Consider the following 22,792-nt stretch of genomic DNA (forward strand, 5'->3'; position numbering starts at 1 on the left):
ACTGATGCTTTATAAAAACTTAAGTAGCAAGTATAAATCTAAATAAAAAAATATTTGTGGATATGATCTTAATTATGTATTTTGTTAGACTAACAAAAAATGCATTATAAAGTAAAGAGAACAAAATGAGATAATTTTGCACATATGCATTTTCCATCTCAACAATTCAGTATCAATGGAAGTCTATTTGTTAAGCTCAATCAATCACTAAAAGAGAAAACTGACAGTTTTTTTAAATAAGACATCTGAGGGAGTACTAGAAATAAATGCTTTCCTTGAAAAAGATAAATTATATACAAAGTACAAATACACAGCATGTTATCAAAGGTACTTTACTTCTCCTTTTAAAATGCTAAAATCTAAAAAAATACTTTAAATTGAGCTGTGCACAATACTGTGTTAAAGAAAAGAAAAAAAGAGAAATCATTTTAGGAGGCAAGCTAAAAAAAAATAAATAATTTCTTTTTTTTCTAGGTCCTTACAGTTAGTCAACTGTAGATCAGCGATAAAGTAGCTGATTATTTATTTAATATTTAAATACTTATTTATTTAAATAATTTTTTACCTCTCTCAGAACTCCCTAATTAGCTATATATGTAAACTAGGAAATAGCAGGTGTATATTAAGCATTCATGCATATAAATGAACCCAATGGAAATCTAACTCTATTTTATAATATTATAGAACACTTCTATAATACTCAGGTAATTAAACACTGAGGTATCTGTAGTGATGAAATACATTCTTATATCAAAGACACTGCAGATTTTAAAATGTCTTTTTGCTCCTTAACCATTGCACACATTTCAGACATCATCCCACCTTTATAAGGACTTGAGACTTCATGTTTTCCATAAATGGAAAGCATCATATATACTATTTCATCATATGCACATTTTATTAGGGTTGAAACATAAAAAAATCACAGTTTCCTCTGAATTCATAAAAAAATATTTCCATTTACTGTAACTTCACTGTTTGCACAGCTTTTCTATACACAAGAAACTACCATAGCCAAAACTTCAGGTAAACCTCAGACCACCATGGAGAATATCAACACCTAGTTTCTATGCACGTCAACTTATAAATATAGCTATTAAACACAGTACCTCATTCTTATCTTCCTGAAGGCCAAATGTACAGATTTCATATAAAACTTTGGGATGAAGAAGAAAATGTACACCATGGCAGATTGAAGACACAGGCTTAGCAATATTATGAATACCTAAACAGTCCTTCAGTAAAAATAAAGTTGGTTAGTTTTAAAATTCATAAAACAAAAAATTCAAACACTCTCCACTACTACATCTTGTTACAGACTGCCTGAAGTTGTCAGCCAGACTTTCTCCCTGCAATTTAGAAGACTACAGTTCTGAAAGCCCTAGTAGAAAAAAACATCTTTAGAGATCACTGACTGCAAATTCCCTTGCAATGCAGGACTAAAAAAGATACAAAATAATTTTGATTTTATTTTAGAGAATAGTGAAAATAAACTAGACAAGCTTGGTATGTTTTTTGGTATTACATTAAAATAAGCAAAACCTAAAACAGGCTCACAAAAAAAATCTCACAAAAACATAAAATGTCATTCAGTAGATAGTTTTCTTGTGAAAGACTAGCCCCAGCATCTTTGTACATTAGTGAATCGTGCTATAAGCACAGTAAGTTTAGCTGATGTCCATTACAGAAAATTATTATTAAAGCATTATATAAAAGCTTTTATTTTTTGAGCCAATATTACGAAACACCTGAACATGACTTGATGAATATAACATTGTCATTCTTCAAACAGAATATAGGCATCTTTTAGGAAGCTCATACTCTTTATAAAAAATTGAGGCAATGACAAAATATCCATATAAAACCAAAGGAAAAACAAAACAACTCCACATTATTGTTTCTTTTCCTTCACTAAAGATCCTTGTAAAAAGCAGAAAAGCAGTCAACACAAAATTATTTTTGCCCAGGTACAAAAAAAAATAAGAAAAAAACAAGCAAAAAACAAAAAAAAACTACCCACACTAAAGGAAGTGAAAAATTGCTATGAAGGGAATAGAATATGTCCTTAAAAAGTGGGTCCATGTGAACCTCATGAGGTTCAACAAGGCCAAGTGCAAGATCTGGCACCTGGGCTGGGGCAATCCCCCGCTATCAATACAGACTGGATGATGACTGGGTTAAGAGCAGCCCTGACGAGAAGTACTTGGGGGTACAAGTGGATGAAAAACTGGACATGAACCAGCAATGTGCATTCACAGCCCAGAAAGCCAACCATATCCAGGACTGCATCAAAAGGAATGTTACCAGCAGCTTGGGAGAGCTGATTCTGGTCCTCTACTCTGCTTTAAGAGCCCAGTTGGGTGTCCTCAGACATGGACCTGTTGTAGGGGCTCCAGAGGAGGGCCACAAAAATGATCAGAGGGATGGAACACCTCCCCTATGAAGACAGGCTGACAAAGTTGGGGTTGTTCAGCCTGGAAAAGAGAAAGCTCCGTGGAGACCTTACTGCAGCCTTCCAATACTTATGGTGGGCCTACAAGAAAGCCAAAATTTTTAGCAGGCTCTGTTGCAGCAGAGCAAGAGGTTTTAAACTAAAAGAGGGTAGATTCAGACTAGGTATAAGGAAGAATTTTTTTTTATAGCAATGGTGGTGAAACATGGCAAAAGGTTGCCCAGAGAAGTGGTAGATGCCCTGTCCCCGAAACCATTCAAGGTCAGGTTGGACAGGGCTCTGAGCAACCTCATCTAGTGAAAGGGGGGAGTTGGACTAGATGATCTTTAAAGGTCCTACCCAAACAACTCTGTGAGGTTTTATGAACCTCATTTCAGCAGAGAAGCAAAATCAACCACTTGAATTCTTTCAAAAGCAAAATTAAATATAAACATGTAACAGCAGAAAAAAAAAAGTTTATTAAGGATCTTCTTAAAAAATAAAATTGTCAGTCACTGTTTTTTCCCTTCTGTAGAGTTCTTGTCATTCTGAAGTGCAGTACCTGAAGTATATAACCTAACCAAGTAGATTTAACACAAAAAAATAGGCATATTTCAGCACAACACCAACAGTATTAAGCAAGCATTAGTTCTAACCTTCACCACTTCCAAACAGCAGCGATAGGCTTCAGCTTTTATATTCAGCGATGGATGAGACAACAGACGGAGAAGCATCTTCTGACCCTCAGCCTGGAGCAATGAGTTAGCCTCAGCAGACTTCCAACTATAAATGAAAAAATAATTAGTTTAACTATTACTTATTTTACAGTACCCAAAGATGCCTACAAAAATTTTCCTGTTAAATTTCAGCATAATTTCTGAAAAATACATCCTGAAAAGGTATACAGCCCGAAAATTGACTTGGCAGAAGTTCAGAGATCACAATATATTTCCCAAAATCATATCAGCCTTCACTTTTGTATATATATATTATCACTTTTGGATATATTTATTATGTATATATGCATACACGTAATCAGAGACCATAGTTTTTCAAAATTCTCTTTTCAGAATTAGGAGCCAGACAAACATTTATGTAAATCTGAAAACATAAAATTCTATTGAGCTTCAATATGCCCCTTAGGTATTATACAGTATACAATTATAAAAAACAAATCTATGCCTTTAGAATTCTTTTACTTTTGGATGTAAAAGTCCATCTCACTATCACAAAGAAAATTTATGTTAGTTAAAAAGTTGAAGTAAATTTTCTGTTGCTGAAGCAGTAATCAAACAATCATTAATTCTAAAAAGATTAGAATACAGAAAGTGCTTTTATGTTTCATAATTTAAAAATACTTAGAGAGCTCTTAAATATAGTCTCAATTGAAAAAAAAAATCCCTAAAGTCAAATTCTGAACCAATATAAAATTAAGATTTTTGTATTTCTAATTAAGTGTTTAATACAGAATATTTACAGGCACCACAGGGTAACTTAAATTGTCAAACTAGAGACATGGAAAATTTAAAAAGCAATAAAAACATGCTGTTTAATAAATGAGATGCCATACTGTAATATAAAGTATCTACAATAACATAAGTTCTTTATGATTTCTGAAAGTTGGAATAAAAGTAATTTTAAAAGTTTGAAAGCCAGATCAAAGAGTTTTAAGATTGTTTCTTTGTAAATCACATATTAACTTTATCTACATAAAAGACTATACATACAAAAAAAAATAAAGTTCTTTAGCACCTGAAATTCAGTTTTCAAGGAATCCACTACAGAATGACACAAATTATTCATAGCAGACCTTTAAATAGCTAAAAGAAAACAACTGTTCAAACATAAGGAATTAGCTAATTAAGTTTCTACTTGAGAAACTTTATCCATAAAAGAAAGATTGTATTTACTCACGTAAGAGTTTTAAATAGTAATGTACTCACATATGTGAGCATATATGAATGCATTCCTGAAGCAGCGGGAAGTGTTGATGGTAGGGTAGACTACTCAAGGCCTGATCTGCCAGTTCTACTAATTCAGAAAGATTCTTGTCCCCCTGAGAAGTAAAATTAAGAGAAAGAAACTATCAGAATTAGTAATATTAAAGTACACAACGTTAACCATAATCTTTCAAAATTTATAATCATTTAATAATGTACTAAGTAAGATTCAGTTCAGCCTTTCACGGGAGTTTATAATTAACCTGACTAACAAATTCAGTGGATTTCAAACAAATTTTAGAACCTACTCCTAGGAGCTGAAAACCCTTCAGGTGCTGAATCAAAATAAACTTTTATTAAACTCAATACGAATAACATGTCTAATATTTCAGAGTGTGAATACTATGACTCTATTCAAAACACGTTCTAAAATGATCGAATGACTCATTCTTTCATACTTTCTGCTTTTAATCAAATTATTATTTTTTAAAATCAATACAAATTTTATGCAAGAAAGAGTATAATGCATATGTTAATATTAATGAGTACATAAATATTTCATATTTAGCTATTACTCATTAATAATTAATTATTACATTTAAGTGTGTTGTTTGGTTTGGGGTTTTTTTTTGGTAAGTACATATGCCTTCATACTCTTGGTTACCAAATACATTAAATTGAGCCATTTAAATTTGATGGAGTTAACATCATTGTAAATGGCATTTTACAAGCAAAGTATTGCTTCTATTACGTTCTGAACCTGCCTACATAAAGGACAGATTAACTCAGTTTTAAGATAGCACCACATTTATATTCCAGCATTTTATTAATCTATTTTAGTATCAGTGGAATCAGTATTTTGCACAATTATTTTTCCATTTGGATAATGGAGAAGAATATTTTGGTACCAGGCAGAAATCTCTTAGCAGATAAAGAAAAATATACTATTTGTCTTCATAATAAAGTGAAACACACAAATCTCACGAAGTCTGGAAGTAGTTGTTTATTACAGGTACAATTGCCAATTGGGAATTAAAATTTTCTGAACTATTTAAATACTAAACAATATACATACATACACACACACACTTAGAGTATTTGTTTCTTTGTTACTTCTTTGCCCATATCAAGTTTTGTACTCACTTCCAATCTCCAACTGTCTATTTCTTTGGTTTTACTTAGGATAAGATTTTTTACAATTATTATGAGTTGTACTAGTGAAAACAAATATAAATTAACTACATCTTGCATAGTATGGAATACTCATAGATTTTCTTTGTCTGCGCTTTTAGTACAGAGAAACAAAAGCGGAGGAAAGAAATATGACTACAGGAAATATTTCATATAATAGTAATTCCACACCTTCTTATGAACTTCAACCATGAAGCTACAAGTGCATTCAATTGAATACGCAGCTTCTGAAACTTGTTTATAAATACTGTAGTTCTCAGTACTCATCTGCTCCAAATAGGCTGCAATGGATTCGTAAATGCTGGGGTACTCCAAGGAAAAGGACACATCCAGAGAGAGAATAAATAAAGCATTCAGCAAACTCTTCTGTAAAACTTTATGCGCCTTTGAAAAGCAAAATAACTGTCAGAATAACAGCCTGAAAATACAGTAAAGTCAACATTTGCAGCTATTCAATGAGCACAATCACTAGGTTGCTACTTAAAAATTAGAGAAAGAAAAACATAGAGTAAGGTCTATACGAAGAATTACTATTTGTTTAATTAAAAAGTGAGAGTTCATTAATGTCAGTGCTTATGTCAGTCCTGCAACCAGTCACAGAAGTTATGCATGATCCAGCCACAGCATTAACCACACACACCGCTGCCAGGGTCAATTTACTGTCTAAACACTAGATGGCAGAGAATACACAATACAAAGAATACACAATTTCTGTATTTAACAAAAAGTTGTCATTCCGTAGTAATATCACATACTAAGAACTGGCATTTCTGTTGCTGGTTTGGGGTTTTTTTTCACTGCAAGTGTTACAATATTCCTCTGACTAAAATTCTGACCTCAAAACCAGTAATTTTTTTGCAACTCCTGTCACACATATAATTGAAATTTTGTATTATGTACATAAGAACATGAAGACAAAAAATATTAAAAAATCATTATATTAATATGTCTACACTATTCGCAGGTACAAGAGACTATTTATATTAAAAGACTTTATACTTGTGACAAAAAAGCTGTAGCTGAAAATTAATCTGCTACTCAGATAGATAAGTCTAAAAAAGAACTACACTGCAATAAAGACTGATAAAAAAAATCTAAACCCATACAGCTTTAAATACCTTCTAACACTTTCCACCCCACAAAACCTCCCAAATATCAGACCCCCAGTATCTGAAACAAACACAAAACCTTTTTAAAGAGCACTAGAAGCAAATAACAATTAAAATCACTATGATGTATGAAACATAATTGCTTACTATGTTCCACTAGATTAAGACTGATGATTTTTAAACATTATGTAATTCTAGGCTTTCTTGGCTTTGCCTGCATGTATACTATAAACGAGCAGGGGGCAGCACAGTTTTGCAAACCATGCATCATACTAGAAAAAACCCTGTGGGAGGAAAAAGAACACTGAATTTCAGAAACTCAAAAAATGTATTAAAAGTGGAGTTTTTAAAACTTTAAACCTGCAGAATGCACTGATAACAGAAGGACAAAGTTGTCTTCTGTGATCACACATCAGCCAATGTAAATTGAATTAATTTCTCTATTCAGTGGCTATTTTCCGAGTACTAAACACTGAGGAAGGTATCACTTTTTGACCTTTTAAATGCAAAACCAAAAGAGAATCACAATCACTTGAAATTAGTGATGGCATACCTTTTCCACAGGGAGAAGTATTTGCAGCAATCTAACAGTGAAGAGTGAAATGCTAATAAATGCCATTCTGTGATGCACCAACATCACCTCGGGCTGCTCTGCGCTTATATTGCTTTTATGATATAATATAGTTTCTCCAAGCAAACCGAAGACCAGAAGTAATTTATCTTTCTGAAAACAAAAATCAGAAATAAAATCATTAGAAATAATTGACACATTCCTGTATCTTTACAGTGTTTATACAGCAACCAGAGCATCATTAACACAATTTACCAAATAATTTTAAAATGAAGAAATGGTACAAAATGCACAGCATTTTGTTTGTCACCTGAACAGAACTATGCATTAGTTCTAGACCTCACTATCTTCAGTGTAGTGTTGAATCCTTCGGTGTCACTGTTTACTCTCTCCCTAGTACCGAATACTTTGGTATCACTGGTAATTCTCTCCCTACATATTTAAACTTCTAGAATTCGAACTATTTCGAAGCTCACTTTTAATATGAGCCTGCTAAAAAACCATTACCCAAAAAAAACCAAACCAAAACAAAACAAAAACACCCAGCACAAACCACAATCCAAACTTTGACAACGAATATTTCTTATTCCTATTCATTCTCAAAGGAAAAAGGACATTTCTTAGAATCACTACCATTTGCATAAATATCCAGCTCATTGACAGTGGAGAAAACAAAGTTATAGAATTTTGGTCACCTGAAAAAGCCAGATTTGTAGTTACACACACTAAAACAAAGGTAGAATTTATTTCAGTTGCCAGTTTTGGAATGACAAATACTGATTAAGAAAGAAATAATACATGTAACATTCATCTTATTAATTCCAGAAACTGAAAGTCACTGTTAAGTAATTAAGTACTATTTATCTCAACACAGTTGAATGAATAAAACGACAAGAAACAATTGACTAAATCAAATCAGTCTTTTAACAGAATTATCAACACACATTATTATACAGTAAAATGAAAAGGATTAATTTTCATCTCTAGGAGTTCAAAAAAGTAAGCTCCCTAAGTTTGCAGAGGCAGGAAGTGCCTCTGCTTCAAGATCATGGGAGTTTCGACTCAATAGTAAATTCAACAAGTTTATTCTTCCCCAAGACACGGATGACAAAGCTAGTGACTGAAAAACCCAGAGGGGTTATGATAATCTGCAGTATCCAACTTTCTGACATGGCAGAATAGAGCTGCACTTAAGTATACATGACAAAACTGGAAAATAATAAAAACTTAATTTGGGATGAAGGAAGTATTAATAGCATTGCTAAAATACATACAGCTACAAACTTAGGTACTTCTGAACGGAATTCACAAAATACCTATTCTTCACAAAGATATTCCAGTAAACAAAGAAACATAAAGTAAAAAAGTTACGCAAGAAATGCTTTCAAGTTTCCTAGAAAGGAGACACATGATCTCCTTCCCCTGGAGCTAATACAAAACACAACGAGGAAGCATGTTTTCTAAGCACTGAAGCATAACAACTCTAAAAACACAGTCTACATCTGATAAAAGACATTTCATTTGATATAGCACTAAATAATGCAAAGGTATGTTTAACAGTTGTTTCTTAAAATTGTTCATTCAGTTATTTTTACTTACTCAAACACTATGAAAGGGCTTTTTTAATCTCCTGCCTTGCAACTGCTTTATCAAAATTAGTTTTATTGAATCACACTGCACAGTCTAGATCTGCATCACAAATTGAAGCAGATTCATAACTTTCAATGGGAGGTGAATTTTATGTCTGAAAAGTATCTTGCTAAAAAAAAAAAAAAATCTCAAACTACCAAAATATTGGCAGAAACCAATGGAATAAAGTTGCATCAGCATATACCCTCCTCCCCCCTGACTTTTTCTGAAAAATCAATACAACTGTATACAGTTACTCAGCCTATTAGCTTATTTGCAGAGTTTTGCTTGCTAATGGCCTGGAAATGAACATTATCCTACTACAAGAACCAGTAAGATATATATATGTGGTGATCCTCGCAATTTCTACTGCTGTTAGATTTATCTGCAATGGAATATACTGATGCAAATTATACAACTAGATGAAAGATTATATTAAGTTTCTTATATTAAATGTTCTGCAAAAATGGATACCATGTTATCTTACAATTCCAGTCTTAGATCTATAAAGTTACCTCCCTAATTTTAGGTATTTTATAAGGAGTAAAAAAAAGTGAAAGTTCTCATTTACATCAAATTGGTCTCCTCATTTGTACTCAGTGTTTCTCCCTCAGATCCCCTTCCCTACATTTGTTTCTGTCAATGGCTACTTAACAGTCACTGGTAAAAAGAACTTACATTTTTTAAAAAATAATGAGCCAGTGATAGAACTAGTAATAAACTATTTAAGATTTTCAAAAGGGTAGCTCAGCAGAAGATTAGATATGTGTATGAATCACTGTGGGAAATGTCAGAGGATTATAAAAGCAGACTGGTAAATACAGCTGATCAAAGACTAAAGAATCTTACCAACTCCAATGCAAAAAGGCTATCATCTTCCCAAACATTTTCAGAAATAGCATCACCAATAAGGAACATGTCTTCAACAAGCAATTCAAGAACTTCCATCGTCACTCTCTTACTGCCTAGGAATACAAATGAGATGATAAATTCAAATACAGGCAAAACATGTTACAATATTCAGAAAACACCATTCTGAACAAGGAATTATTCCAAATCTGGAATTCTAATATTTTACTTTTTCCTACACACTTCTTAACTACTGCTAAGTGCTCTCAACCACTAATAGTTCTGAATTACAGATGACAACAACCAGCCAAGAATCACAATGTAAGAGATTAAAGCAATCACATATTTGAAAAAAGACTGCATTTCCCCTAAATCCTACAGCAGTAAATAAAATTTATTAAAGCTGTAAATCCAGTTACTCAGATTTCTCTAAAGTTTAGAATAAAGTCACTTATTGCTCCCACCCAGAGAGCTGGGCTATGGATCTTCCATACTCACTAGCTCAACATGAGCTGGCAGTGTGTGCTTGCAGCCCAGAAAGCCAACTGTACCCAGGACAGCATCAAAAGGAGCATCACCATCTGGTCGAGGGAGGTGATTCTCCCCCTGTACTTAGCTCTTGTGAGACACCACCTGCAGCACTGCAATCAGCTCTGGGGCTCCCAGCACAAGAGGGACATGGAGCTGCTCAAGCAAGTCCAGAGGAGGGCCACAAAGATGATCAGAGAGCTGGAGCACTGCTCTATAAAGACAACCGGACAGATCCGGGCTTCTTCAGCCTGGAAAGGCTCTGGGGAGACCTTAGAGCAGCCTTCCAGCACCTAAAAGGGACCTGCAAGAAAGCTGGAGAGGAATTTTTTACAAGGGCATGTAGTGACAGAACAAGGAGGGAGTGGCTTTAAACTGACAGATGGGAGACTTAGGTTAGCTATTAGGAAAAAAATTTTTACTGTGAGGATGGTGCAACACCAGAACAGGTTGTCCAGAGAAGTTGTGGCTGCCCCATCCTGGAAGTGTTCAAGGCCAGGTTGGATGGGGCTTTGAGCAATCTCGTCTAATGGAAGGTGTCTCTGCCCATGGCAGGGGGGTTGGAACTATAAAGTCCCTTTTAACCCAAACCATTCTGTGATTCTACGATACTACCTAACACTTTTAATCTGCATTTTTGATATAGCAGTAGTGGCTTTCATCCCAGATTATTTTGTTTGAGATTTTCTTTTTAAAGGCAATAAAAAGAATACACACTTCAAACACTTGTCCTTTTCTTCATAACATTTTTTTCCCCACCCCCTTTCTTTAGGCCAATATGCACTGATTTTCATTGCTCCTTTTGACTCACTATCTCTTAGTAACAAGGCTAATCTGGTCTATTTGTGACTTTTATACTTCTTACAGTTTTATGCTTGAACTGAGAAATCTGGACCACTGCTTAATTTACAGCCTACATTCACTAGAAATACAAACCTCCCCCTAATGTCCACAGATAATGAGACAACAGAGGATAAGCAGTCAAAGTCTAGAAGGTTTCATGAAGGACAAGGCAGAACACCTGGAGCCAGGCCAAATATTTTCAAGGATACCAAAACTGTCTAGCATCCTAGGGAACCATACCATGACAGTTTCCACCAAATACTTGATTTAGTGCAAGTGTTGGCTCAGTTACTTGTTGACGGTATGTTTCTATTTAAAACCATCACACAAGAACACTGAATTTCCAATTTATATTTTAACTACAATAAAAACTTTGCATCCTTCAAACTCTTAAAAAAATAAAACCAAAATTCTGCTTGTTATGATTGAACATTAATTTATTGTATTTTCTACATTTTGTGGAGCTTATACACTGTAGAAGCCTTGTTGATATACCTGAGGAAAAATATATATGCGGTGTGACTAGACATGTAGTTACGAAGACCCCAGTTCACGTAATCTGTAGCCTAAGTGGAGTGCGCATATGGCAAAGAGTGGCACAGGGCCTTTTTGAAAGCTTGCTTTTTCCTATCTCACAGAATTGCTATTTTCCATTTACTTTAGACAAAATGTTGCCAATTCAAGAGAGTATGTTCAAAAACCTCCAAAAAGCACTTTTTCTCTCTTCGGTTATTTTCAAATTCTTGATCAAATTTCTGCACTTAAAACATTTGAAAGATGACTTCATAAATTTCTCCATTGTAATGCAAGTTTTAAGTAATGATAGTTTTGAGTTATAATTTCAGAAACATTATGTTAATAACTAAACATCTGCAATGCTTTGCTGTAGCTGTCATGATCTACAGACATGCAAGTTCATTCCAACATACTCTTACATTAATGTATCAGCAAAATAACACTATTTCCCAACATACAATTAGTATGTGCTACGAGTTCATTATTACTAAATGCACAGTAAGACATAATCAGTGATTGTAAAACAATTCTTATACTGTTCAAATATAAATAATTGCAGAATGATTCAGAGAAAAATTTCAAATTACACTGTTTTAAATTCCATTTGGCTGCAATTATATACTATTTTCAACAAACTAAGAACAAAAAGACTAGCCTTCAAAAAGACTTCACAATTTAGAACCTAAAAAATCATTTGTTGCAATTATTATCAAAGTTTCTTAAGCACAGCTATAATTTGTTACCACACTCATAAGAATAAAAATAAACCTTTTTTTCCAGATTTGTTGTTTATTATTTCTTGAACAGGAGGAAAAATCTATGCTCAAAGAGATCACAGCATGTTTTGCTAAGTGTGGTTATTTTTTCGTCTTCTTGAATGACATATTATCCAGCCGCACAAGTTTTCTACCAGACACCCACTTCTTCCTATCATTACTTCCCACCGTCAGCAAAAAGCACTCAAAACTTCTGCAGCCATTCTGGAAATCACCCAGAAGATGCAAGCTTTTTGCCCTGAACAAAGTTCCTAGAAAAGGAGTGTTGTAACTAGCTACGGTATACCAATAATTATCTGTACGTTATTTGAGGTACTCACCTTATAACAGCAATTTCTTAAGAGGTTTGTACTAAAGATGGGAAGGACACATAAGTCAAATACTTAAAACTTTCTTACCTGTTCTTAAAAGAGGTATTGCATTTTCCAAGATGGAAACACAGAACTGAGGAAGGCTAAGCTGTTTCATCTGTAATTCCAAAGTGTCCTCATATTCAATAACTGGTAGGTCAATATGTGCTACATCAAGTGGGGAACGCAGAGAGATTCTGGAGTTTGCATTTGCTTGAGTACTGTTTCCACTGTTTAAACAAACAAAACAAAGAAAAAAGAGACACAGTTAACTCACAAAGAGTAAACCTATAAATAGGTTTACTAATACATGTACAGATGTTAAAAACAGCATCAAGTGTTTTAATGTCCTCCTTCTTTAATACATATCCATCCTTCCTTCCATCCCAGTCTTTTTCTGCTATCCAACAGTGTTGCGTAAGAAGGGGATTTTGTTTGGCTGTTTTTTTTAAAATGTCAGAACTGGTAGCCTGACAAGTGAACACATATTGTTTTGGCAGTCATCTTCAAATGCATTTAGCAATGTGTAATGGAAGAAATACACATACAGTGAATACAATGTTGCAAAAGAAAAATCAGTTGATTTGAAATGTTATTTTTGATGAATAATGTCTATCAGTTGATTGAAGCAAGGCCACTTACTAAATCAAATGTCAGCCTGAACTATGCCTACTATGCTAAAACCATTCTATGCGGCTAGCCACAAGAATCCTTAGAAGGAAAATTAAATGCACCCTATGTTTAGACTTGTAGGACTTCTTTGTTGACTGTAAAATAGAAAATATTCCGTTGCCCAAGAAAGCTTTAAGTGCAGCCACGCATATATTACAAAACATACATACAGTTAATATGTATGTAATTATTTCAAATTACAAGCTTTATGTTCATAATTTTATTATTTTTCAAGTGCTTTTAAAAAGGATCTTATTCTATTTGCAGCATTATAATTAATGCAACTCAGAAAAAAATAGGTTTTAATTTTTTTTTCTTATCCTAAAGAACATTTAGAAATCTGGAATTGCTTTAAAAATGTAGAACTTTTATAGACTGTTTTATTTTTGTTTGGTTGCTTTATTATTAAACAAGCTGAAGAAACTGCACAGTGGCATGACTGTTACATTATATTCTCTAACTAAATGTAAAAGACATCTAAAGAATATCAATTAAGAATTTAAATGTCATATATATTATAATATTTCCTATTCATCATGTTTTTCTTTATGCTGTCTCTGGGTTAAATTATACCTTCCTAAGAAACGGGGATTCATGGGCAGCAAGCAGCTCTACTGCAGCACACACAATGCAAAATGACAGTGTAGAGTCACGAACAGTTCATAATATGACCATATACTTTCAAGAAATTACCACACCCTGGTTTGTAGATGTCTCATCACCACCTTAACTAGTGTGTACTTTTATGTAGATTTCCTTACTACACTGATAGCCCGGCCAAACCTCTCTCTTGCACAGTATACACCAGATGTTATTAAACTGTTAACTCTTCAACTTGGGAAAATGGTCAGGTCCATAAAGCCAGGAGGTCATTTACAGTGCTGTATTAACTACATAACAAAAATTTAATATATTAGACGTAAGATGAGCAAAAATAACCTTTTAATATAATGACTCTCAAGATGTGTTTACAGTCAACTACATAAGGTATTCCCATCTGTAATATCACAGTCTATTTGAATATCGAGGAGTTATCCAATCAGTAAGTCAATACTCAGAAATACGAATAAGCACACACTAAGGATTCACAAGAACTTCTGAATTTCCACATATGAAATGACAGTGGTTTTTGAGCAGCAGCTTTAAGTCTGTTGTGTCAAGATGAGTAACAAACCCCCCCCCAAAGAAAGAAAAATATGAACATTTTGAGGGTATGCAGATAATTCATCATTAGTTGAATTATTAGATGTATAACAACACATACAAATATATTAGATGTAGAAAATAACAATTTTTAGATGTTATAGAACCCAAATTTGTTGTCAGATTTCACAATAAAGTTTTAAGACATTTAAAGCATTTTTGACCATACTGTACACTGTTACCTATAAGATGGCCATGCAACTTAAAAAGAAATTATGGGGTTATCTGCTGGAAAAAAAGAGAAATCCCTGACTTTACAGTAATAGACTGAATAAATGCTTTTCTGCACCTTACAAACACACACACAAGCAATAACAATTGATACTAAGAGATTTTGTTAAAAGTGTTGGTTGGGTACAGAATGTGGCAGGTAAAACTGATCTTGAGTATTCTGACCACCACTTAAACAACTGTGCAATTCATAAATATGGCTTGAATTTTCACAGGTTAACAAAACTTTCACATAATTCCACACACTGACAATTAGTTAATGATATATTCCTATATTAATGCTTATTCCCTATTTTATTCACCTGGAAGATGCTGCATCCCAATCTTGACCATCTCCTCTAGGACGCTGAACAGTACGTCCAATCACAGATGGCCTGGGGCTACTACTTCCAGGTGATGGATTCTGAGAACGAGGAGGACCTCTTGCTTCTTGACAGTAAGACATAGATGAATTTTGGGAAGCTGTGCCTTTATGTAACACAAATCATGTATTTTCCGTTAATGGAATTCATTATTATGAAAGATACTACATAGTGATGTAATGGTAAAAGTAACTAAGGCAAGATATGGAAAAACCAAGTAAATATTGGTGAACTAGGACAACCTACTACTGGCAAGTAGCAGAGTTTGGAAACTCAATTCCAAGGCAAAATGACTGAAAATTAGAGCTGAATCATAAATCTTGAGTTTTAAAACTACAAACATACCATCTAAGGCCATGGATTTGTTGATGCTGTAACTGAATCAGCAAAGAAACAGCCAACATCACTGATTAAGATACCAAATATAGGGGCAATCTTATGAAGGCAACCAGACTACCAATGTAGAGAAACAAAGTTGGTTAAATTCAGCTAACAAAATGGAAATAGGAAGACCATTATAATTAATCTAGACTATTAAATCTACAGAATTTGAACAGTAAGAACATTGTGAAATAGCCCTAATGACTGTAAAATCCAAAATAATGATTAAACTTTTTTAGGCCATCAGCATAAAGAGAAAAAAAAAGAACATTAACATAGCTCATGAAATTAGCAACTAAATTGTTAACCACAGAGGCTTGAAAACTTCTCTAAAACTCTGCCCACTTTTATTTTACAGATTTAATTTAGGTTTAGTTAAAAAAGCCCCTCTTCTGGTGACATACAAACAGCTGGATACTGGGAAAAGTTAACGAATGAAGAACCACAGGAAATTGTAAAAACTAGTAAGTATTTTAAAATAAGTATTCCAAAAATAATTACTAACATGAATAGTACTGAACATGATTATTTGGCAAAACAGTTTCACAAGAAAACATTTGCTATAATGTTGTGGATTGTCATTTTTTAAAAATCATTTCAATCTTACCTGTATGAAAAACACAATAGCGTTTCAAATATCTAAATATACCTACCTTGCTCTGTGGAAGAGAAACTTGGATCTCTGTGAAAGTTAAGTCTGCTTCTCAAGAAGACGCACAACTGTTGCAGGCATGACACAGCCTGCAAAGCTAACCGACGTCTTCCATCTCCTCCAAAAGCCAGGTTTAGCAGAGACAAAAGGCTCTGCAAATGTAAAACACACTCTTAACACAACAGTCAGCGACATGGACAGTGGGATTGAGTGCATCCTCAGCAAGTTTGTTGACAACACCAAGCTGTGTGGTTACGTTCAACAGACGGGAGGGGAGGGATACCATCCAGAGGGACCTTGACAGGTTCGAGGGATGGGTCCATGCAAACCTTACGAAGTTCAACAAGGCCATTTGCAAAGCCCTGCACATAAGTCAGTCCGATAACAAACACAAATACAGGCTGGGCAGAGACTGGCTGGAGAGCAGAGACTGGCTGGAGAGCAGCCCTGAGGAGAAAGACTTGCGGGTGTTGGTTACCAAAAAGCTCAACATGAGCTGGCAGTGTGGACTCACAGACCAGAAAGCCAATTATATCCAGGGCTGCATCAAATGAAGTGTAACCAGCAGGCTGAGGGAGGTGGTTCTACACCTCTTTTCCGAGACCCCCACCTGAAGCAGTGTTCAGCTCTGGGACCCCCAACCCAAGAAAGATGTGGACCTGTTCCGAGTGTGTTCAGAGAAGCATGACAAAGATGATCAGAGGGCTGGAGCACCTCTCCTGTGAAAACAGGCTGAGAGAGTTGGAGCTGTTTAGCCTGGAGAAGAGAAGGCTCCAGGAAACCTTATGGCAGCTTTCCAGTACAGAAAAGGGGCCTACAAGAAAGCTGGACACAGACCTTTTACAGTGGCTGGTAGTAACAAGATAAGGAGGAATTGCTTTAAGCTGACACAGTGAAGAGTTGGATTAGATATTAGAAAAAAATTCTCCACTATGAGGGTGGTGAGACACTGGCACAGGTTGCCCTGAGAAGCTGTGGATGCCCCATCCCTGGAAGTGGCCAAAGCCATTTTGGATAGGGTTTTGAGCAACTTGGTCTAGTGGAAGGTGTTCCTGCCCAAGGCAGGGGCATTGGAAATAAGTTAATTTTTAAGGTCGCTTCCAACCTTCACTATCATCCTATGAAAATCATCAACATTGGTAGCTGAACATTAATAAACCTCCATGAACACTCTTGCCAGCAAGTCTTTCACTAAATACAGGTCATAAACGTTTCTAATTTTTAAAATTCACAGCAAAGAATAAATAGGCTTAGATAGTGTTTTCTTACTGAATGCAAGACTGTAAATTGTATGATTCCCACACTGTATTTCCAATAAAGTCACTACAGCTCTAAAGGCTCATTATATGGGAGCCCATTAGAGGGTGTGCATCTGACAGTGACACAATTTCATAGTCAGATGAAACAAAGTATTAGTACAAGGTACTTCGTTACTGATTAGTAGAATCATAGAATAGTTAGGGTTGGAAAGGACCTTAAGATCATCTAGTTCCAACCCCCCTGCCATGGGCAGGGACACCTCACACTAAACCATATCACCCAAGGCTCTGTCCAACCTGGCCTTGAACACTGCCAGGGGCAGAGCATTCACAACCTCCCTGGCCAACCCATTCCAGTGCCTCACCACCCTAACAGGAAAGAACTTTTTCTTTATATCCAATCTAAACTTCCCCTGCTTAAGTTTTAACCCATTACCCCTCGTCCTGTCACTACAGTCCCTAATGAAGAGTCCCTCACCAGAATCCTTATAGGCCCCCTTCAGATACTGAAAGGCTACTAGGAGGTCTCCATGCACCCTTCTCTTCTCCAGGCTGAGAAGCCCCAACTTTCTCAGCCTGTCTTCATATGAAAGGTGCTCCAGTCCCCTGATCATCCTCATGGCCTTCCTCTGGACTTGTTCCAACAGTTCCATGTCCTTTTTATGTTGAGGACACCAGAACTGCACACAGTACTCCAAGCAAAGTCTCACGAGAGCAGAGTAGAGGGGCAGGATCACCTCCTTTGACCTGCTGGTCACACTTCTTTTGATGCAGCCCAGGATACAGTTGGCTTACTGGGCTACAAGCATACACTGTAGGCTCATGTTCATTTTCTCATCAACCAACACCTCCAAGTCCTTCTCCACAGGGCTACTCTGAATCTCTTCTCTGCCCAACCTGTACCTGTGCCTGAGACTGCTCCCAGGAAATATATAGTAATATACAGTATTACAACTAAATAACTTTCTAAACACAATACATAGCTAATGAACCCTCTTCCATGCACCTAGGGTTTACATAAAGGAACTTCTGTTTAGCTATTTTTGGAAACAAACTGTATTATTTACATCAATTTTTACTTGGCACAACTCATAGCACAATAAAACCCTTAAATTTTATGTGAATTCTTGCCTGTACAATCTTTGGCCTTTGAAGGAAGATCTCAGCAGGAAAATCTTGCATAATTACATCCTGAAGAAGCTCACATGTACTCCAAATTAAACTTTGGTTGTTACTTCTTAAAGAGCTAAAAATGAAGTTCATATTTAAATATGCATTAAAACAAACAAATAAAAAGAAATAATGAGCTTGAACAAGCCTTTACAATAAAGTTATAATCATAAAACTAAAGAATCTGAAGAAAGAAATGCTATAGTTCTATTGTCATACCATATTCAAACTTGAATTACTCCTTATCTATGCTCATTTTTAATACAATAAAGAACAAACTCTATTCCAGCTATTATCAAACCCTGTTAAATAGTTTCCAGAAAAATCTTTATCGATTCTGAATTTTGAATTAAAAGAAAAACAACTGGAAAATCCCTGTGAAGTTAGTGATTATCTCAGTGGTATACAGCAAGTAATCCAACTCTTACCAATAAGGAAGTTTTTTCATTACTAAGGCTCGTATATGACTAAAAAGTGTTGCAATTACATGTGGGAAGTTACATAAAGGAAGAGATTTATTAGCTGTCCTCTAGCATATATATTAGTAAATTTTTTATATTTTTACTGTTTCCAAAACCACTGGGAAAAAAATAAAATAATAAAAAAAATCAAACATGCCCAGTTTTATGGACATTAAAAGCAAATTAAACATTGAAGATGTTTTCCATCTTCAGAGATCTTCCAAAATGAACTATATATACGTTACAAGAAAGCTTATGGTTAGAGTAGATTTATTAAATACCCCTATCCATGAAACTGCATTGTGGGTTATGCTAGAAATCTATCACAGCTCTATGTCAACTCATAAGAGATTGCAACTACAGTACTTTTCCTTGGGCCACCTCAAACACTGATTTTCTAAATTAAAGTTAAAATAGAAAAAAAAAAATTAAGCACTGCAGAACAATGATATGAATAATGCAACACCTGAATAAGGCATTGTACTTAAATTTACCAGCCTAAACCTAGTAAAGCTACTACTGAAAGCATTGATTCCTCTACCAAGTAGCCGTGGGGGTATATTAAATAATGATTTTATTCCAGCCTGTTCCAGAATTAACTGAATGAAATCTTTGATCCACTCGAGATACTTAGAAGACAGAATGAAACACCATGAACAAAAATAAGAAAAAAACAAACCATAATTAGGTCATTTACAGGAACAGAGTAATGATGCAAAAGGACGCAAATTTAGAACCACTCTTACCCAAGAAAAAGAAAAGCTACCAGCAAACCATGTTTTTATTACCATACCTTTCATTTGATGAAAGAACATGTCTATCTGTTGAAGTCAGAGTTAGCCAAGGAAATGTGGAAAATTTCAAGCATTTCACTGCAAAAAAAGAGAGTGGATGTTTTTGAGTATATTTTATAGAAACATTATACTGTGTATTTCCATGGCAATTTCAAGAGCCTATGAACTATATGCTATCTGAAATAGAAAGACGTTTTAGTAAATACAGACTTACACTAAAGTGCTTCTAATGAGTTTTTAGCAATACCAAAAAAATACTAAGGTCATCTCAAATCAAGATGGAATATGTTTATTGAAGAAAGTTTTAGCAAATATAAGAAGTGATAGCATTAGTAGCAGAGTACACAATCCCCTACATCATGCTTTTAAATTATAATATTGTTCTGCTACTAAAGACTATTTATTAACAAAATTTTAAACAAAAAAAAACCTGACCTCATGTTTTTATTCTTACAGCAGAAGAAATTATAGTTGTTACTAAATTATGACACATAATAACTTTATAACTAACATAACTTTAAAGCTATTTTTAAGTTAAAGTTTGTAATAATTATTGTACACTACTCAAAAAGTAATCTGGTGATTTACGTACAATAATTGAGAAGTCATATTTTAAAATCTAGTTCTTAGCACTGTATTCTATGTTAAATATGACACTCTCCCGTGAACTGCTACTAGCATGCTGGTACATCTAAAGACTTGCCAAAATATTGGTCTGTGTCTGTGAGACATTTCATATCAATTTACTGACAAAAAAAAAAAAATAGAAGTATAACACTGGTTTTAATTTAGATATAAGGTAAAGATTTCTAAAGCACCTAATCTAGTTTTCTGAAAAGCAGAAAGGTACTTCAGACTAAGTTTTGTTGAAATTAAACAGTAATCAAACAGCTACTTTTGATTACAGAACACAAATCTTCTAAAAAGCATTGGCAATTTAAATATTTTTTTAATCACAGCATATTTTACCATATTTCAAAGTTACACTATTTCCTAGAGAAGAGAGATTTATTAAGATTAATGTAATTTTCATAAGCATTATAATTGTAGTTTCTGTGATAAAAGATTTCACAGAACAGGAAAATAGCCAATAACAATATTCATAATGGAATTCAATCTAAATCACAATTCTAGCTACTTTCTGTAATTAACATATTCTTATTCTATAGCTATACATACCAACTGTTCTTTTGGGAGGTATTACTAACTGTGGCAGATGACTTCTACCTTGACAAAAATATCCAGTGAATAATTCCTCTTGAGGCAGAGCTAAAACACATAAAGAGGAAGTTTAAAAAAGTACACTAAAAGAAAATAGCCAACCAAAAGCAAAACTCAGTTTATCACAATGCTTTTCCTGAACTGCCTCCCTTTTGCCCTTGAGCTTTAACCTGTTAAGGAAACATTTAAAATAGTCTCAGATGATCAGGAAAGTGGAGTAAAAAGAATGTGTCAATGCTTATTTTTTCCAATCATATTCTGCAACCATAGCTTCTTTTTTTCCATTTTCCTATACTACCTTCCATTCCATACAAGCAACAGTAAAAAAATAATCACACAAAATGTATCGCCCAATGGAGAACTGGCAGCCAGAAAAAAAAAAAAAAACACTTTCCTCTAATCTACCTACATAGTAATAAAACTAACTTTTTAAATCAACTACTTAAAAAGTTTTTCTACTGTAACTGCTGTCTTTTCAGGTCAGCTAAAAAGTTGTCTGCCTGGTGTATAACATGTAAATTATTAAATACATGTAATTAATACAAACTGTATAACAAAATGAACACAAGGTATGTAATATTAAAAGCAATCTCAGATTATAATATTTGGTTCAAAGGATCAAACAAGATAATGCCCAGATTATTACTTTACAATTCTTCTCAGTTACTAAAATTGAAATAGAAAGAATACAACAATCCTGTTAGGAACCATTAAGAATATTTCATACACACACGTACACAATTCACAGCATAAAGAGAAATTATGTATGATACTTCAAATTAGTAGTTTCAAAAAGATATAGCTGAAGAACGCATATGTAAAAGTTTATTATATTATGCCCCTATGTGAGCACATGGTGGAAAAAAAAAGGAAGGAGAGGAGAGATAAAAAGGCAATGAACAAAAAACCAAAAAAGGAAGCGCAAGCAAGAAAAGAGGAGGCTGGGGGGGAAATCAATCAAATCACCAGCCACCACATAGTTCTAGCAAACTAAAACTCCAAGCATTAGAGAGGCTGCAGAAACCTCAGGGAAATTGCTTTTATCTCTGAGATTGCACAGTATGAGTGACAGAGGTGTGGCTCTACACCATCTATACTACACCATCCAGTACACCAGCAATGTCTTTCCCACAAGAACCAGGAAAATTAAGTAAGGACAGCCATGGTATGTAATTTTCTCCTCTATACTTCTTGCTAAATTTTGCAAGACAGAAGAGAAACACATGGGTTTACTTCTTGACTACATCTGAGAAGCACTGTAAATCATTATAACAGATCAATAACAAGCTAGATAACAGAAGCACCTCATATACACATGAAACACTTCACACGTCATTTTAAACAGCTGACATATTTATACATAGCAGATATTTATTCATAACTAAGCAGAGTGAATACAATTAATGTAGCTTTTTCTTAGAACCACTTACTGCCTCTTTTTTTCATTTGAACTGCTTTCAAAGTTAAAGTCTACTATACAAAGAAAAGCAGCAAAGCATACTCGCTTAATTGTAGATTTGTTCAGAATTGCTAAAATTGCTGACATAAAGCTGTCTTTGGAAGTTACTCCTACATCATGCCCTTTTTACATTATAGCAAACAGATGTTACACCCTGAAAAAAAACAAGAGAAGATCTGATTAAAAATAACAGG

The 22,792-nt window shown here is 34.4% G+C and overlaps 1 protein-coding gene across 1 annotated transcript in view; it reads right to left on the reverse strand.

The window, feature by feature from the left end:
• Positions 1-22,792, reverse strand: part of RTTN (rotatin) — an 89,728-nt gene that overhangs the window by 63,524 nt on the left and 3,412 nt on the right. Inside the window, exons 4-15 of the mRNA XM_005153598.2 lie at positions 21,089-21,175; positions 19,918-19,996; positions 18,625-18,739; positions 16,236-16,386; positions 15,142-15,307; positions 12,782-12,963; positions 9,721-9,836; positions 7,225-7,395; positions 5,734-5,946; positions 4,375-4,487; positions 3,088-3,214; positions 1,110-1,235 (exon numbers count right to left, since the gene is read on the reverse strand). Coding sequence (XP_005153655.2) covers positions 1,110-1,235; positions 3,088-3,214; positions 4,375-4,487; positions 5,734-5,946; positions 7,225-7,395; positions 9,721-9,836; positions 12,782-12,963; positions 15,142-15,307; positions 16,236-16,386; positions 18,625-18,739; positions 19,918-19,996; positions 21,089-21,175 — 1,646 coding nt within the window. The remainder of the gene's footprint in view (positions 1-1,109; positions 1,236-3,087; positions 3,215-4,374; positions 4,488-5,733; positions 5,947-7,224; positions 7,396-9,720; positions 9,837-12,781; positions 12,964-15,141; positions 15,308-16,235; positions 16,387-18,624; positions 18,740-19,917; positions 19,997-21,088; positions 21,176-22,792) is intronic.

The sequence above is a fragment of the Melopsittacus undulatus genome, chromosome 1 (assembly GCF_012275295.1).
Source record: "Melopsittacus undulatus isolate bMelUnd1 chromosome 1, bMelUnd1.mat.Z, whole genome shotgun sequence".
Taxonomy (NCBI): domain Eukaryota; kingdom Metazoa; phylum Chordata; class Aves; order Psittaciformes; family Psittaculidae; genus Melopsittacus; species Melopsittacus undulatus.